The 18,799-nt window shown below is 31.4% G+C and overlaps 1 protein-coding gene across 7 annotated transcripts in view; it reads right to left on the bottom strand.

Moving 5' to 3' along the window:
• Window positions 1–356: 356 nt before the first annotated feature.
• Window positions 357–18,799, bottom strand: part of LOC129949221 (TGF-beta receptor type-1) — a 31,064-nt gene continuing 12,621 nt past the window's right edge. The window contains exons 2-7 of one of the 7 annotated variants that reach the window (XM_056060540.1): window positions 15,179–15,293; window positions 9,554–9,678; window positions 2,564–2,791; window positions 2,252–2,485; window positions 1,666–2,189; window positions 357–1,608 (exon numbers count right to left, since the gene is read on the bottom strand). In XM_056060540.1, coding sequence (XP_055916515.1) covers window positions 1,432–1,608; window positions 1,666–2,189; window positions 2,252–2,485; window positions 2,564–2,791; window positions 9,554–9,678; window positions 15,179–15,293 — 1,403 coding nt within the window. In that variant the 3' untranslated portion in view covers window positions 357–1,431. Of the gene's footprint in view, window positions 1,609–1,665; window positions 2,190–2,251; window positions 2,486–2,563; window positions 2,792–9,553; window positions 9,679–14,100; window positions 14,247–15,178; window positions 15,294–18,799 lie in introns of all 7 variants that reach the window. The other 6 variants (XM_056060541.1, XM_056060536.1, XM_056060537.1 and 3 more) reach the window with 6 other exon arrangements.

Genomic DNA, 18,799 nt, shown 5'->3' with positions numbered 1-18,799 from the left:
TGAAATTCTTCAATTACAATTTGAAGTAATGAAAAAAGTGTATGGAGACTTCAAATACATTATAGTAATTGACATAAAGCCGAAAATTAATGCTGAAATTTCGGTTAGAAGACACAGATTTCCTTTTTTCGCATTGAACTCAATTTCGATAAAATTTGCAAAAAGGCTACTATCGCACCCAACCAACGCACGGCCTGAACTCATATCTTGAAAGTTAGTAATGTCTTCCGTCTGCCTTATGAATTTTTATGAATTTATGCTTTTATTGTATTTTTGGCACAAATGTAAACTGATTTTCAGAAGCTTGTTGGCTCTTTTAAACGCCGCCGCGGCGCCTTTCTAAGAAAAACTCAATTTCTGTTACTTCTTAAAAAAAATTGTCTAATTACATTTTAAAATGATTTCTTTGCCTCCGTTAAGCATAAAAATGATTGAAACTAGAACACGGCAAAATCACATAAAATTGAAAGAAGTAGTTTAGCTTTTTTAATTTTAAAACCCAAGCAAGGCTTGCAAATTCGTAGCAATGAACCCTCTTAATAAATCCATGATTACTTAAACACAATGTTTTTCTATATTTAAATTACAAGAATAGGTCTGGCACCCAGCATAAAACATAAGCAAACATAAGCTTGGCAGTCATTGAGTTCAAATTTAGCTTAATTCATATTGAAACACGAAAGATTTCACTTCTATTTAAAGTCCTATTATAAAAAAAAAAAAAACAAATACCTTCATAAACTACCACTGAACTTGTAAGAAAACTTTACGAATAAAGTGTCTATAAAATCAATATGAGAAGTGTAAAGAAACAAAGCTTATTTAAAAAAAGATTATACAAAACAAGGAACAACTTTAAAAAAAAAGGATAAAAAGTTTTATTTGATTATTTTTTCATACTCTATTTTATAGACCTGAGTGGGAATAATTTTAAAGTTTAAGGTATAAAACAGAAACTAAACAAGTATTTTTTTACATAGGATAAAAGATATTTTTGTTTGTTGTTAAGAATTGGTTTAATTAAATTTAAAAACAAAACTTACAATCTACTTAAAAGTCAAATAGTTCAGGATGCTATGAATACTCTGCTTAAGTAACTATAAACTATGTATATATAATATATATATATATTTATAAAATTATGCATATTTTGTGTGTATATAAATATTTTTTTTTGTTTTGCTTTTGTTTTTAATCTTTAAGATTTAAATAAATTAAATTTTAAATGTGTAAATCCTCATACAATGCACAATTTTAATTTTGTTTCTTTTCTTTTTCTCTTTCTCTCATAAAATCATTTCTTACTCTCGCTTTCTATCGATTTAATCTTATTAATTTTATGCTTTTTTTAATTATAATATTTACAATACATTTACATTTTTCTTTTGTTTTAATTTTTAATTTTAATTTTATACCTGAATGATAAAAGTTTTAAACTTTCTCCTCGGCACTTATGTTTGCCAGTGTTTTCTTTATTCGTAAAGCTGTTAGACGCGCCGCTGGATTTGGATACCAGCATTCCTTCATTACTTTTGCCATGCTGTGTAGCACTTCCGATGCGTGCCATCGGTTTGGAATGTTTGGACGCATTTTATCCGTACAAACAACCTTCAATATAATCATTTTAAAACTTAGTGTCACGAAAAATTGGGAGATTCCACTTACCTTTTTCATCTCATCGATGGTGGGATCTGGTTGCACAACATCATAGTACGGCAATTGATACTCATCGTATATCATACCGATGTTACATCGTCTTCCTACCTCCCACAGTATCAGTCCAAAGGCATACACATCGGCCCGTTTGAACGAGTCGAAGTGTTGCGAATTAATACTATCGTCCAGCACTTCCGGTGCCATGTATCGCTTTGTGCCGACTCGATGATTCGAGGGGATATCAACTGAATCATCTTTGTCCACATGTCGAACGGCTAATCCCAAATCACCAATAGCACAAGTCAAATTTGTCTTGACCAAAATATTCTTCGACTTTAAATCACGATGAGCGATGGCAGGCTTGCCGCGAGTTCCCACAATATCCATGTGCAAGTGAGCCAGACCAGTGGCTATGGACAGTGCCATGCCAAGCATTGTCTTCGTGTCAACCGTGTGAGATGTTAGATAGTCAAAGAGGGAACCATTTTCATGGTAATCCGTTACCAACCATAGTTGAGTCCATGTACCATTATCTGAAATATATTAATTTGAGTTAAATAAATGTTCACATATTTTGAGTGCCTATATAACTCACCTTTATTATCTGCTGCAATAAATCCTAATATATTCTTATGCCTTAACATAACAGTCTGATAAATCTCTGCTTCTCGAAACCAAGAACATTCCTCGCGACTGGAGAATATCTTTACAGCGACATTCTCTCCTCGCCAACGACCACGCCACACCTCACCAAAACGACCCTTTCCAATGACACAATGCAATTGAATTTGTCTGGCTATAGATCGCTGTACCAGCAGCGGAAGACCGGCTGTAAACAAATTCAAACAGAAATATTATTAAAATGTTATTTGTTGACATAAAAAGAAGAACAAATAAACAAACTTACCAGAACCAGACCCTGACGTAGTCATTTCAATGATGTCCTGAATTGTGTTTCCATTCAAAATCGGATCATAGACAGAATCTTCAACAGCAAATGGCCTACGGCTGGCGGAACGTTTTCGTTTTTGATAAAAGCACCAAGTCAGGAAAATCGAGAGGCAAGCTAAGAGCGTTGCTCCAAAAATCACAAACACTAATTGCCATGTGCTTATGCTTGGTTCAGGAATGACTTCTAAACAAAATGTTTCATAAGCATATTTTCATTTGTTGATTGTTTTTTTTTGTTTTAATTTATTATACAAGTTTTTATTTATTAATAATGCAAAACAGAAAACTGTGTGTTTATTAAAAGCATGCAAATTGCAAAAACCGAAAATAAAAACAACAAAAGCGTAATGAGGAGGTTAACATTTTACTATGATGCATATTAGTAGAAGCGTGCATTGTTTGTTAATAAAAAGCAATATTAAATACTAAAAAAACAACATTTACATTCAATTATATATTTGAAAAAATACGTAATTTTTGACTTAATTCCTAAAGGAGAATCATTCATAGAAAAAGAAGACTTTTTGTTTGAAAGCCTTTCACGGAAAATACAAATAATTTCAGAGAAAAAGGCTTACTATTGAGATTTTTTGAAAAACCGGCTTGGATTTTTCAGGTTAAACAAAGATCTAAGACCCTCACAGCTATTAAATGAACATAATCTAATTTACATACCCAGATAAGAAGTTTTCAAAAAATAAAAATTACACTATTTACTAAATTTATTAGACAAAGATCAAAGAAAGTAGAACAAGACAATATTTAAGTACATTTTATTTTGTTTTGAAAAACAAATCTATGTAAATATGAAAATACAAACAATAAAAATTTCCATTATATTTAATTTAGCGTAGTGTGATAATACTAAAGACAACAAAACATTATTATTATGTGTTGTTTGTTGAATAAATATTTATTTAAATAATAATCGACAAAAATAATACAAAATTATTTTAAATTTAAAAAAACACGTTAAAGTGAAACCATTTATATTCTAAGCCATGAAATGTAGATAGAATTTTGATAAAAAATAATTGATAGATTTTTACTTTTGTTGGTTTGTTTTGAAAGAACCATATACAGCTATGGCCAAAATAATTGGAACGTTTCTTATTTTTGTGTTCAACTACTCAATTAAGAATTTTATAAGTACACAAACGATGCATGTGTGCCAAACATAGCCAAAAATGTAAATAGAAATTATGTTTAAATTTTAGCACTGCATAATGGAGAAATGTCCATAAGTGGGACTTTTTTTTTAATAATTTTAAAATTTTCAAGATCAAAATCAGTTGGCAAAACAATGTGGGGTAAAGCATTCCACATTCTAGATGTGCGGTTGAAAAAAGAACCTCTATACTAGACCGGACAGTCGAAATTGAGGTCAAGAAGAGAAGATGGGCATTCCTAGAAGTGTGAATATCGTGTCTGAATTGTTTTAAGATAGCTTAAGGGGGTCATCCCATGTGATGAGTTGAAAAATCGATTTTTTTTTCTTTAATTGCTAGTTTAATACGTCTAAAATACGGTAGTAGAGGGATTTTTTAAAATTTGAAGTCGTATCAAAGATACAGCAGGTCCATGGAAAAATAGGGGGTGAAGTATCTTACATACATACATCGCATACAGATAGTTGATATTGCTAGCTAGTTATCAGTTCTCATCATTAATGGAGGTTTTGAAGGTAATTTGAAAGTAATGTCGGTTATGGATGTCCTATAGGCCGCGAAGCCCATACTTATTTTAAGAAACTTGATGAAAAGCGAATCTCACGTTCTGAGCGGCGCGTAAGTGATGCCATTAAACAAGCCAGAATTGATTCAAGAGCTAAACAATCTGCTCTGAAAGAGTTTCAAGAAGAAGAGGAAAGAATACTCTATAGACCAGGCATCGCCGATTGAAAGGTAAGTTGATATTTTCATAGTTAAGAGGACTTGAAACTTTAAACGAGTTTTTCTCAAATCGATTATTTTTCAAAGGTAAGTTGACATTTTCATAGTTAAGAGGACTTGAAACTTTAAACGAGTTTTTCTCAAATCTTTTATTTGACAAACTTTCTCCCATCGTATCCCAATAACGGCTTGACCGAATGACTTGAAATTTGATGGGTTGGATTCAGCATATTGAAACGAATGAAATGAACTATCGGCAAACAAAAATTGCAAAAATTTCGTTTTTTTATAGCAAAAACGCAAAATTCACGCCTTTTTTAAATGTCTCCCAAAAGTCCAATTTTTGGTATATTCATTTAATGATAGTTCATTCCGTGCATTTAGGCTCACTGATTAAAACACCGTTTACTTTTTTTGTTTTAGATAAGCACATCAGCCGGAATCGTGAAGGAAGTGCGAGCCTAATTTTTTGGAGGTGGAGTTTTTCACACCGGTGTAACTCGTGTTTTTTACAATATTTTTAATTCAAATTTTATATTTATACTGTCGAACTATGTTAATATATGATAATAAACTTAATAAAGTTGCATCTTTTTACTGGTCGTAAAAAAATCGTAAAAATTCCTTAAAATACAGGTCGTCACATGGGATGACCCTCTTAAAATGGAAAAAATAAAAAGAAGCTATAAGATATAAGTTCACCTATAAGAAAATCTAATGCTAATCGGTTTATGCCAACCTAAAGCATGTCTTATTTAAGACGTCAAGGATGTACGGAATGCTTTAAAAAGTGTTGAAACAAAAGTTATTTTTTTGTTTATTTATAAAACCTCAAATTTGGAGGGACGAGCATAACATTTAAGGGTAATTCTTTTGGGTGATCGAGTGTCCAATTTTCGTTATGGATGGAATTATTTGGCAAAAGTCGTGAATGTTAAAATACTACAGAATATTGCCTATATAAATATGCCTCCTAGGTGGCTGGAAATAACCCCAAGTATACTGCCATGTTAATGAAGCTCTCATTTCAAAGGAACAACATTTATGTTCTTGTACCCGGGCCTGATTATGAGGTTCGCGGCGGGTCGTTTTCAATTCGACCTTTCAAATTCGACTCGCGGCGTATTTGCTTATTAACGAATTCGCGGCGAAGCGAAAAAACTCTTCCAGTATTCCAGTGATTTGACACTTTTGGTTTGACTTTTTCTTCCTATATTCCAGTGATTTGACAGCTTTCCATACAAATTTGTTTGGTTTTGATGGAATTTGTAAAATTTGCGGTGATTTATTCGAAATTTTATATTTTATTCGCGGATAAATTATAAGAAAATTAAAATAAATCTAACTCACATTTGTATATATGTAATTACAATAAATAAAGAATCCACGAAATCGAACAGTGAATAATAATGAACACTCTTTCGCCTGTAAATTCGCCAAAAAAAAGCTATCGGATTTCAACTCGTCAACAAACATTATGACATTTCAAGTTCGCCTTCGAACTCGTTAATTATTCGAATTCAAAACAAAAAAGGCGAAAGCAATAATACAAAAATAGCAAACTCACTAGCAAAACGATTCGTCGCAAATCCCATATCAGGCCCCTGAACAATTCGACCTGGCTTCCTTTGAAAATCGTGTCTGTGGGCAGGTTGAGGCAATATAAGGGACTTCATTTGCAGTCAACTTCATTCTTTGAACATAAATTTTGAACAAGGCAACTATTAAGTTTTTCAAGTATCATGAATTTCAAGTTAAGAACTTTACTTCACAAACCTCTACTTTAAGTTCATGGTACAAAAAGTTCTAACAAAATTATTGTCTACAAAAGGCTCCTCAGGCAAGCTACAAGTCCATCACTATTTGTATTTTGTATTGTAAAGAAATATTAGATATTTCTTTTACAAATTGACATGGAAACCTTTTACTGAAAGCATTAAATGAAGTTTTGCAAAAAATAAATAAATAATAGAGTAATAAAGTTCAGCTTTCAGTTGAATGAAAAAACATGATCAACTGTCATTTTGCTAAAAGTAGACTTGACTTAAAAGTTAGGGAGATTTTTCTTGACTAACTTTCCAGTCAAATTTCCATTAAAGTTGCCTTAATTTTTTGGCAGCTGGCCAATCAGATACCAGAAACTTGCCTAACTTTCAAGTTCCTTATGTCGTCTGAACCTGCCCATTGAGTGTATTATTAAAGATAGTTAACAGAGAACTTTTCATAAAAAGAATCGTTGGAAAACTGTCATTCAAATGCGGTACTCAACTCTTTAAAAAAAAAGTCAGTACCAAGTTAGAATTAAATCAAAGTTAAGATTTTTCAAGTAAAAGGAGAGAACAAATTCAAATATTTTTTGTACGGTTTTTACAAAGAAAAATGTTGGGATAGGTCCCGAAATTAAAAAAAAAATCCGAAATTAATTTTTTGTATTCATTGTTTCAAAACGGCCGGCCATGCGAATAAAAAGTAGAACATTTTTGTTTGAATACTCTGATAATTGCGAAAACGGGAATAGTTTATCAATGTCAATGACAGGTGGCGTATCAATGTCACAAAACAATAGATGACGTTATACGTTGGCAAGTGCTCTTTTCGTGTCATTTTATTCCAACTCGTTTTATGAATCCGAAACAGCTGCCCATAATACGAGTAATGCTACGAGAAACTTATGAACAGTACATTTTTTAGTGTGAGATGAAGTTTACCGGGTCTGCCACTTAATTATAAATGAAAAACAAAATATAATACACGCCAAACTTTCTTCTGTATCCAAAAAACCTATTTATATTTTTAAGAATTAAAATTATACGTTATTCTTCAAAAGAGCCTTTTTTAAATCATAACGTAGTGGTTTTTCAATTTTTTAAGAATTATTTTTGGTATGAAGTTATTTAGTGCTTATAAAAAAATGTTTAAGTTTTGAATTTTGTTAATATATGTTGACCCTATTTTAAGATATCGTATTTTGAAAAAATAAATTTTAAAACAATTAGACATTTTTGGTCACTATTAAATTATTTAAAAAACATAAGACCTTAAAATCGGTGCATTAGTTTCTGTGAAAATTTAAGAATGAAAATAACAGTTCTTTAGGGTGTAACCTTATGGAGTAAGATTAAAAAAAAATAGAAAATTTTATAGAAAAAATCTCACCGTTTTTAAAAAAAATTCCAATATTAAAGGATTTGTATGGGGACTAGTGTTATTATTGGTCTTAAGAAATATAAAAAAAAATCAACACCTAACTTGTATCGTTTTGAAAAATTAATTTCCAAGTTTGAACTCAATCGACCCAATAATTTAAGCTTTAGGGGTTAGAATAGACAGTAGACCGAATCGATGCCGTAATCTCGTGTTTGAAATGCAAATAATACTGAAATAAGCTACTAGCATCAAATTAGCAAAACTGTCTACCAAATGATTTTTTTAACAGAAATTCATGTTAATCCAAAATAGTGTCAACAGGGCTTTAGAAATTTTGTCAACATCCTTTGAGTCAAGTTTCATTTTGTTGTCTAATTTATTAATCTTTATGACTCCTAACGTTGCTTTTCATGCTTGAATCAAAGTAATGTTCTTCAAACCTAAAAACTATCCACCCTTAACATTATTTCCTTCATAAACCCTCTCTCTACCCCTCCCCTCGAGAAAATCTAGTAGGTCAATCTTTTTATCATTCACTCTTTCCTTTTATGTGAAAAAAGACAAAAAGGAACAACTCCAATGTCTGTCGACCTAAATAACAAAATAAACAACAACCTGCTCCCAGACAAATATATTGATTTAAAAGAGGAACAACAAAATAAAAACTCAGACTCTGTGTTAAAAGAAACACTTCAAAAGGAGGAAGCCACCATCCGTCCATCAGGAAAAATAAAATTCAAAAACCCTTTCCTTGCTTAACTCATCAAATATGAGCATAAACATCCTTTTTTTTAATCATATTTTTCATCATAAAAATATTGCAACATTTATTAAAAAAAAAAAAAAAAAAAAAAACAGGATATACATAAAATTAATTTTGATGATGAAGTACAAGTACACAGTAAAACATAATGTCGAAAGGTTAACGCGCGTTTGAGTAAAATATAAAAAGAACCATAAGTACGACATTCAGATGAAACACAAACATATTATTTTGATAGACACTATGAACCTGCTCCTGTTCCTTTGTACCCACAGCACAGGAGGAGAATAACCGCATGAGGATATTTCAAAAAAAAAAATATATGTATAAAAAAAAGATACGATACCATAGAAGGACAAATGATAAAATATAGACTAGACAACACGGCGACGAAACGAATACGAAGAAGATGATGAAGTTTTGTATCTTTTGATATATTCCTTGCTAGTTTCTTTTTCTGATGTGTGATAAAAAATCTGTTTTTAAAATTGTATCTTTTATTCGAGATGTACACTCTGCGTCACTTAATTGAGGCTTAATTTCTTTTCTTAATATTTGTTGGTCAAAGGCTTGGTACCAGCTTTCTGCTTTGTTGAAAGAGTACAAGTTTATAATTTAAATCCACAATTTTCGAAAATTCGGAATTGATAGTAGAAAAAAGATGATAAGGCGATTTGGACTTTCAAACTCAAGTTTTCTAGAAAAGAGTGTGGAAGTAAAAGACACAATTAAAAGGTAGTGTTGCAAAGTCGAACCAAACTTAAATAAATCATTTGACAGCTAACATTATAGCTGTCAGTTAGAACAGTTTTCTAAATTTTGAGTTCTATACTTCTAAAAAAAGACTCGGTATAATCGTTTTTAAGTTCTCAAGCTCATAAGAGATATAAAATTCACATAAGAACTAGATTTCCAAAACAATCTTCTTATTTAAAACCTCTGAAAACTTTGGTCGTGAACAGATGTAGTTTGACTTCAATCAAGTGATGCAGAGTGTACTTGTACCAAATTTTTGAAAAAAGACATTTAATGTAAAACATTGAACATAGACTTTATTTTTATATATTTATGTATATATTTATTTTATTCTATCATCAATCAATCCATCCATTTATTTATCCAGAGTGTGTGTAGTGATGCTCACCTGGTATTGCTCCCTTTAAATTGATTCTCGTATTACAATAATCATTATCACAACATTCGATTAAATAGGCCGAATTGCTTTCATGGCACCAAGCCGGGTTTAAGAGGTTTTCTGAGGGTAGACATCTAAGTTTGTTTTTTGTGTGAGAAGAGTGATTTTTGTTTGTTTTGTTCTAATTTAATTCAATTTTGTTTAAGGTTAATGATAATATTATTGTAGTTATATAGGAAAAGTGGAATTAGTTATACATAAATTTTGATTTTTTTAAACGTATTTATTTAATTAGCCACAGGTAAAAGGCTAAAAGGTTTTTCTACAATATAAGTTCAGCCAAGTTCAATATTTTATGTATAATCACACAATTTATTTTATTAGTAAATTAAGATACATTTAAACAAAATTAAATCTAAAGAATTTTTATATCTAAACAATTAGTGGACATTTGTTGGTCTTTTTTAACGATTTTATCTCAATTAATTTGATCTTAGGCCTACTACAAACTTTTTTTAGGGAAAAAGTGTTGAGGTTATTTAGTTTTTGTCTTTGTAACTTAAAATATACATTTTATTTTCTTATAAATCAAAATCATCTATTGTCTTAATTTTGAACAGCGAATCGACCCAAAAACTGACAATTTTAAATTAAATTTAGTTTTATTTTTTTATTTTTTAAAAACTCGAAATTCATTTTCCTAAAAAACAAAACCAAGATCATTCATTTTTCGATTTGAAAGTAAAGCTAATAATATCATATTCTGCAATTCGATATTAAGTGATTTGGAATCTCTTTCCAATTTAACGTGAAATGAAATTACATATTCTACACTTCGATCCATTTCGAAAAATTCGAAATTGCTTTGAACTTTCGAAATGTCGAAACTGAAGGATAATTCATTTTTATTTTGTTTTTAAAGTGAAAGTACTAAACATGAAAGTAATATTATTGGCAAAGAATACATTTCACAGACGATTGGCAGAACATAAGGAAAGTTATTTGAATGCTTTCTGAAAATAAAATGAACCGAAATACAGAACATCAATAATAACTTCAATTCACTACAAGAAATTATGGGACACTTAAATTCACTTTCGCCAAATGAATTATCAACCAAAGGAAAGCAGAACATGAGCGACAGCGTTATTGTTTTGAAGAAAATATGAATATAAAGTTTGGACCTTGTCAAAAAGTGTGAAAAACAATGTCATTCAAATGACTGCCTCTAGAACATTCAATTCTCTTGAGGTAATTTTTAACCACTTTTTTAGTAGCGTTTCAATCACTTTTGTAGAAAATAAATTTTAGTTAAGTTTACCCAAACATTTAATAAATATTTTGACACTTCAAATGACAGGTATGACTGTTGTCAAATGACATCGCTTTTAACTTGGAACTACGAAATGAAAGACCATTGGTGTTTTCTTACAATAGTTAACTATTGAATCTCATCAGGATTTTGGCAGGAATCTCAACCCACAAGATAGAAGATACAAATTCTTTTCCCTTATTTTGAGTTTGCTTGAAAAATTCCCTTTATTTTTTCGCATAATTGACAGATTTCATTAAAATTTTAAAGGCGAACAGAACATACCTATTTTTCGAACTATCACCTCTCAATTCGAAGTTCAATCTTTTTCGGTCAAATACAACATTTTAATGGTGAAAGATTTTTCGGCTGAAAAAAGTGTCAAAAAAATTGTGTCATGCTTACGAATTGTTTGAATTTTTTAAAATCATTTAGGAACGATAACTATTAGAAAATATTAAAAAGAAAAGAAAGGAATCAATGAAAAATACTGGTTCATTGTACAATGACAATTTGTGGTTCGATTTAGATGACAAATTGGCTTTTTGTTTTAATTTTTTTTTTCAAGGCAAGCAAACTTTAGGAAAGACAATTAGCCCTATCAGGAGTTTCGCCCGAATGTGATTCCACCCGAAAAAAATTCCCTTTTTCTTTTCCCTTACTTTGACTTTCACCCGAAAAAAAAGTGATGTTCGAAAAATTCCCCTTATCAGGAGCATTCAATTCGGGCGAAATATAACAAACTTAACAGCTAAAATGTTAACTTAAATTTTGGCTGCGAACGTTAAAATGTAAGTTTTTCGACGAAATTGTTTGTTATTGTAAACATTTATTAATTTTTGTTTTATTTTCAGGAGTAAATCAATAAACACAAAACAAAGTGATATACTCTTGGGAAACCCTGACATTGCAAGGGGTTCCGTAAAACAAAAGAATAACTAAATTACTGCATTTTGGAAGCAGCTAACGTTGGATCGGAATAGCGCTGGGCCTCCCATAAAAAGTGATTTTGAACTGCAAAACCAAATTAGAACACAGAAACGTACAAATCGGAAGTATTTTACACATCCGATGAAAATGTATATGAAGAGGAACAGATAGAAGACATCGAGGAGATCACCATTGTTGCGGCTCCACCACCTGTTCCTTCTCAAATTATCGACAGTAATGCCTCCGCTCTGAGTACAACATTTCAAGAAGGCCAAAAAAAAGTATTGACAAAGTCGACGCGCAGCAAGTTCTTATGGAAGAACTTGAAGTCCAAAAAGCACTTTGTGTGAAGGTTGATGAAGCTATTGTAGTGATGAAAGAGCATAACAATCAAATGGACATAAATATGAAGAAATTGTACCGTAAAAGCGGCAAGTTTAACAATGGGTGGTATTCCAAAGGATTGTACATTTAAGGGCAATGCGTCAGTTAAGACCTTTAGCAAGTACGTTAAGGCTCTAACTCTATAGACCTGTGGAATTCGAAGATTATTTATAATTAGAGATTAAATAAAGCTGAAAATGTAATTCCATTCTTACAATGGTTCAGGTAACTCCAACGGATTGGAGTGATCTCTTAACTGCCTCCGAACAGTTCGACGCAGTGTTGCCTCTTCTTCTTTTTCTTCCTCAAGCAAAAGGATATGCATGGCTATGCTCTGCATTTTTATATTTTTAAAATTATTATTAAGAATTCACACTTTTTTGCAATACAAAAACCAATATTCGATTGATTTAATCCTTGTAAACAACAACTGTCAAAGCAAACATTCAGATGGTAGGTTTGTTCATTTTCTGAATACGAAAAGGCACCCTACTTAGGAACGGAGGGGATATTTTGTATGTCCGCTTACTCAGAAAGTTTTTTTTTTGAAGAAATCGATTGGAGAGGGATTAAAAATCGTACCATGGCTCTTAAGGCCACAATTTTAACAGAAAATTGCAACACCAAATTCGTTTTATACTTTTTTATATTCAAGAAAAAACTTAAGTTCAGATTTAATTCTCTGTTTCCATAACAGAGATAGGAAATTTATTGAGAGCTCAGTTTTTTGAACATACCTATTTTTCGAACTGTCTGTCAGTTTTAAATTCGAAATGAAATTTTATTCGGGCGAAACTCCTGATAGCTTTTTAAAATCCGGGGGAACAAAAATATTTCGGGTGAAAAGCGTTTCGGGCGAAACTCCTGATAGTGCTGAATATTAATTACACTACAATCAGCCATAGTTTAAAAAAACACACCACATGTCAAATATTTAACTAATTGTATGACACTTCCAATGACAACTAAGTTTGAAAGGTGTCAAATGTCTACTATCATGGAACCAAGAAGTGAATTAACTTAGGTCGAATGTTCGATTCGCTGTTCATAATGAGTTCGGTTGACTTATTTGAAGAGGGAATAGAGAATCATAAACAAATAGGAACTATCTTTAGGCAGGGACTTCCCAAAGATTTTTTAATATTCTTAGAAGATAAGCCAATAGACCCTGTCAGAACTTAGAGGGGATTTTATTAATTCAAAAACTTCAACGCGATACTAAAACTACCCAACAAAGTATGCAAACAGAAGTGAGCAATACAATTATTTGCTCTTCGCCTGATTTCCAATAAAAATAAAATCAAGCTTTCATAAGAAAGTTTTAAAATCTAACTAAAAACTAAAATTAAAAATGTTGCTTTCAAAAATACATTTCACCACGAACTACACCAAATTCAATAAGTTAAATAAAAATGCATTTAGCCAGTTCTCTAAATAAGCTAAAATTGAATTAAAAAAGGAAAAAAATAAATATACAAAATTTATTATACGCCAAAACCATAAATGGGAGGAAATAGATAGATTATATATTTTAAGCTCATGCAGCTTACAATAGGTACTAATTATTACTAAGTTATAAAAAGTGAAATTGAGTGCCTTAAGAAGACGTTTTCAAGAAGCTTTAAAATCGTTCCAAGGAAATACGAGTATAAATATAAAGAAAAAAAAAGTGTGAGAAAAATAAATGTGTTATTAAAAAATAATAAAAATTGTGCACTACTAGAAAAGTCGGCAGTATTTCAAATTAAAAAGAATTAGAATTGTATGTGCGCTAGTGTCGCAGGGTAAATAAATAATAATAAATTATCTAAAAAACAAAATGTGTACTAAATTGTGAGTTGTGTGTATTTAAAAAAAAAAATTGATTGTTTTTTTTAATTTTTCTATTTTTTTTAGTAGCAATAGTGTGGTAGTAAATTTAATTGCCAACCTATACCTCCGCCGAAGTCCTTTATTCTTTCATTTTGATTGCAGAAGTCTGTATCACAACACTCGATCCTATAGACATTCTTTTTCTCCTTATTCGACAGGCATTCAATGGGTGCTCTTTCTAGATCATATTTTTTAGGGAGGCACCTGGTTGATAGAATTTTGATTTTCATATTTATTTAAAATTATGATTCATAATTTTTGAGTTTTTAGAGAGATATAAAAAAAAGTATCAAAATTCGAATAATCGTCCTTTTTCATTTGTACAATAAAGCTACGGATGATGATTGGAGGAATCGCATTCCAAATTGTTTGCGATTGCACCAATCACCTTCCTTTAAAAAAAAATCTATTTCTTAACTTAAATTTAATGTTAGTTTCTTTATTTTTGTAAATAGAGGCAAACACTTTTGTATTTCTTTTGTTTTTTAATTTCTTAATGGGATCACACCAAAAATCTTGATTATTTAAACAAAAGACAGGAAAAATAAAACTCAAACGCGCCAACTGGGAAGAAAAGCTTGGAGCAAACATTTTTGTTTTTAAATTTTAATCGATATATTTATACATTATGTATTTATATATTTTTTAGTAGAGGGATATTTTTGCAGGTGGTGTCAGTCAATCAATGATCATCTTGAAAACTTCAAAACAAACGTCAAACGTAGTTAGGAGGCGATAGACGATAGAGATTCAAAAGTCTCTTTCTGCGTTATTTTTTTTTTTTAATTTTTGTTGAACCCACCTTCATCAATACCTTGTTGAGGATTTTCAGGGTAATATTTTATAGCTGGCTTTAAATCTAAATTACAAAAGTCTCTGTTGCCACAACAGGCATGGCCACCTCTTCTGGCAGCCGGTCGTGCTGTTGGGCCACCATTTTTACCATCGTTGCACCATATGAAACGACCGGGTGGAAAACTTTGTGACATATCTAGGCATCTAAGTAGTTTTATTTTTTGTATAGTTTTTTAATTTCAATTTATGAAATTTTATTTTTTTAGGGGGCAATATATTTTTTAGATTAAAATAAGAAAGAAATTTGTAATATAAAAGAAAAGAGAGAAAAATGTATTTACCTGTAACTAAATGTAACAGTTCCTTTACTAAGTTCAACAGATGTAAAACAGAGGCCATCAGTCTCACAGATATTGTTGCTCTCTTTGCAGATGTCGCAATGGCATTTTAAAATTCCTGAAATTAAAAGACGAAGTAAAGTAAACTCAACTTACAATTTTTCAATAGTAAAATTTTATAAAAGGCAAGTCACTTTTCGAAAATTATTATTTATGTATATAATTTTAAATCTTTCATATATCCGTGATGGATATGTTTGTAGTGTTCTACGCGTTAAACCAAAAAACGGCAGCTATCTCTCATTCTATGTTAGCTCTGAGCTCCTTAAAAGACATTGATTTGTGGGCTTAAGCCAATGATTTACCATAATCTCATACAAAAATCTTGAGGAGTTGAATCACGCGATATAGATGGCACTATCATTTCTGAATGCAACTTTTTTAAAGAACAGATCGTCATGTTAATTTCACATACAATCAATGTTAAGTTTCGTCAATTTACCAACAAATTAGCAGCATCTTTACGGAGCGATTTCAATTGATGAGCATTTTTTAAAATAAAGGGTTTTCTAATAAGAGGGTTCATTTCAAATAGCCCACTATCTGATGCCTTTAGACGTTTTTCTTTTTAAGCTCGGAGCAGGGAATTGAGCTGTCAAAAAATTATATGTTTTTATTTCTTAGCTCAAGCACGTACTCTATGTACAATCAAATCAAGCTCGGAGTCCACTCTATGAGCTCAAAATATAATTTTTAAGTTAACGTAGTAAAAAGCTGAACGCCAATTACTATCTTTCGTTTAAAACAAAAAATACAAAATGAAGATAATAAATGCATATTATGTATTTTCTATCATACTCTATATTTGTATTTTATGCTTCATAAACTAGATGCGTTATCCTACCATCAAGGAATCTAAGCAATTTTTCGTTCTTTGTATGTGTATCATAGTTCACTTCTTACAAAATGATCCGACTGTGTAATTATTACCAATTACCAAAATTAGAGTGCAGATGCTTCTTTCGAGAGTTTAAGTCTTTTGGGTAGAATGAAAAAAAAATTAAATGATGAGCAATAGAACTATGAAAGGCACTTTTACATCTCATGAACACCGTCGCAATGTTTTAAGGCTTTGGATGTTTTACCCATGATTTTACAAACAATTTTCTTTCTTATTAGCTTGCATTCCTCTCCCTCAAATAATTCAGTAGTTACAACTGCACGTTTAAGAATGCTGATCAGTCAAGTATAGGGATTCTTTTTTGAACTGCACATCAAGAATGTGGGATGGTTATTTTCCTAAAGCTTCCACTTCTTTTAAACTTTGTATATGTTAACGGTAATATAACCACTTCAGTGTACAAATTTTGCAGTCACAGTTCGCAGTTTTCAAAGAAAAAAGAGGTGATAACAATTGGCTAACAAAATATTATGATTTTTGAAATTTAAGACCTTTTATTTTGAGAGATGGAAAGTTGTATGAAAAGGATAATATGATGGTAGGACTATAGATGTGGCAACCATTTGGAAGATCTATTTTATCATTGGTAAAAATTAATAAAATAAATAGTAAATATTTATTTTAGTTAATTTATTGACCAATTTTTTTTTTTATAATAAACGCACACTCAAGTGGATATATTGCTCTTATTATGTAGACACAGTGTGAGCACTAGGAAAGGGAGAGAGGGGTTGAAAGGAGATGTCGGTGCACATTGGTTTTGAATTCCTGAATATTGCAATAGCTGGGAAAGACAGAGTGTGGCAAGGCATTCCACATTCTCATAGTACGGCTAAAAAACGAATCTCTGTACTTGACAGTACGACCGAAGATGGGCTCAAGGGTATATTGATGAGCAAACCTAGAAGCGTGAGTATTACGGTTGAACTGTTTAAGGGGAGTAATGTAACTGGCTATTTTTCTAGAGCATAAACCATTAAAATAACGGTGAAACAGGGTGAGACAAGAAACATTTGTGTAATTATTGTGGTTATAGTGGAATTACAGTTTTACGTCGGCATTTTTTTAATATTTATAGAGATTTGATGAAGTTTCTTTATAAATGTTGTCTGCCTATTGCATAAAAAATAAATCTTAAGTTTTTGTTAATGTTTCTTAATTTTTGTTTTCTAAAATGAATATTGGATGTTAAGATTTTGGATGGCCAAAAAATATTAAGACTTGATTTAAGCTCCAATACATTTTAATATGTCTATTTTAATGTACATTGGGTCCGACAAACAACTTTTTTTTTTAAAATGCTATGAAAACCTCGAGTAATAGTGCCCGTCATTCCAGATGGATTGGCTTCGATCCCAGCCTATGCCACTTCTCCAAGAGTAATTCTTGTCATGAAAAGTGCTTTCTCAAATTAGCCGTTCCGATTTGGCTCAAAAGTGTATGTATCCTCCATCCCTGACAACAGTACTAGCACACAGGAATGGTTGAGAGTTGTGAGTTACTAGGACCTAGTTCTCAACGGACTGTTGCGCCACCCAATTTATTTATTAAAACAAAATCGAGTAACGACGTCTTGTTGAAACCATTAACTGTAACCACTCAATTTCGAAGAAGAATGGCCCAATGATACCTCTGGATCAAAATCCACACTAAACAGTGACTCGCTTTGGGTGTATCGGCTTTTCAATGTAAGCGTGTGGATTTTCTGTGCCCCAAATGCGACAATTTCGCTTGTTTACATACACGCCAAGATCAAAATGAAATGAAATGGGGTGGCGCAACAGTCCGTTGTGAACCAGGGCCTAGTGACTTACAACTCTCAACCATTCCTGTGTGTGAGTACTGTTGTCAGGAATGGAAGGGACCTACAATTTAAGGCCGAATCCGAACGGCTAATTTGAGAAAGCACTTTTTCATGACAAGAATTACTCTTGAAGGAATTGTCAATTCCTCGCAAGAGGCAGTACCCGCGAAAATTATTTTTTTTTTTAAATTAAGGTGGCACAGGCAGGGATTGAACCCAGACCCTTTGCATGACACTCCAACGCACTAACCATCATGCCACGGGTACTACCATCTAAAAAGATGATTTTTTTTTGGCAAAATCGGCATCTTCGCTAAGCTATGTTGCCAGCGGACGGATAAAACTAATTATCTGTCAAATCAAAAATAATCAAATTAATTAAAAAACAGTCATAGAGTTGATCGATTTGACGCCTGAAATAAATTTGATTCATAAAAATGCTATATGAAATTAGTTTTTTTTTTCTAAATTATCTTTCCTTCTGCACTTAAGCCACCAGACACTTCTGCCATTTTGATTCTGTCTTTGACGATCATTTTTTTTATATCCCGGCTTTTAAATATCAAATTGTTTGTGCTCAGCATTTTACTCCGTTTACTCTGTTATTTTATACTGAGCTCACAGAGCGCGCTTTTAACATGCTCAGAACTAAAAAAGAAACACGAATTTGAAGCTCTGAACGATAAGAGCTCAAAAAGAAACACAATTAATTTTTTGATAGTTCGAGCTCTGCTCTGAACTAAAAAAGAAAAACGCTTATAAAATAATTGTATTGAAATGGCACTGACATTTTTCTTGAATAGTTGTTTACCACATTTTAATGACAATTCTTCAAAGATTCATTTGTTATAAGTAGGGC

This window comes from Eupeodes corollae, chromosome 3, assembly GCF_945859685.1.
Source record: "Eupeodes corollae chromosome 3, idEupCoro1.1, whole genome shotgun sequence".
NCBI lineage: Eukaryota > Metazoa > Arthropoda > Insecta > Diptera > Syrphidae > Eupeodes > Eupeodes corollae.
The sequence above is the reverse complement of the archived record's forward strand: the minus strand, read 5'-3'. Positions and strand labels throughout refer to the sequence as shown.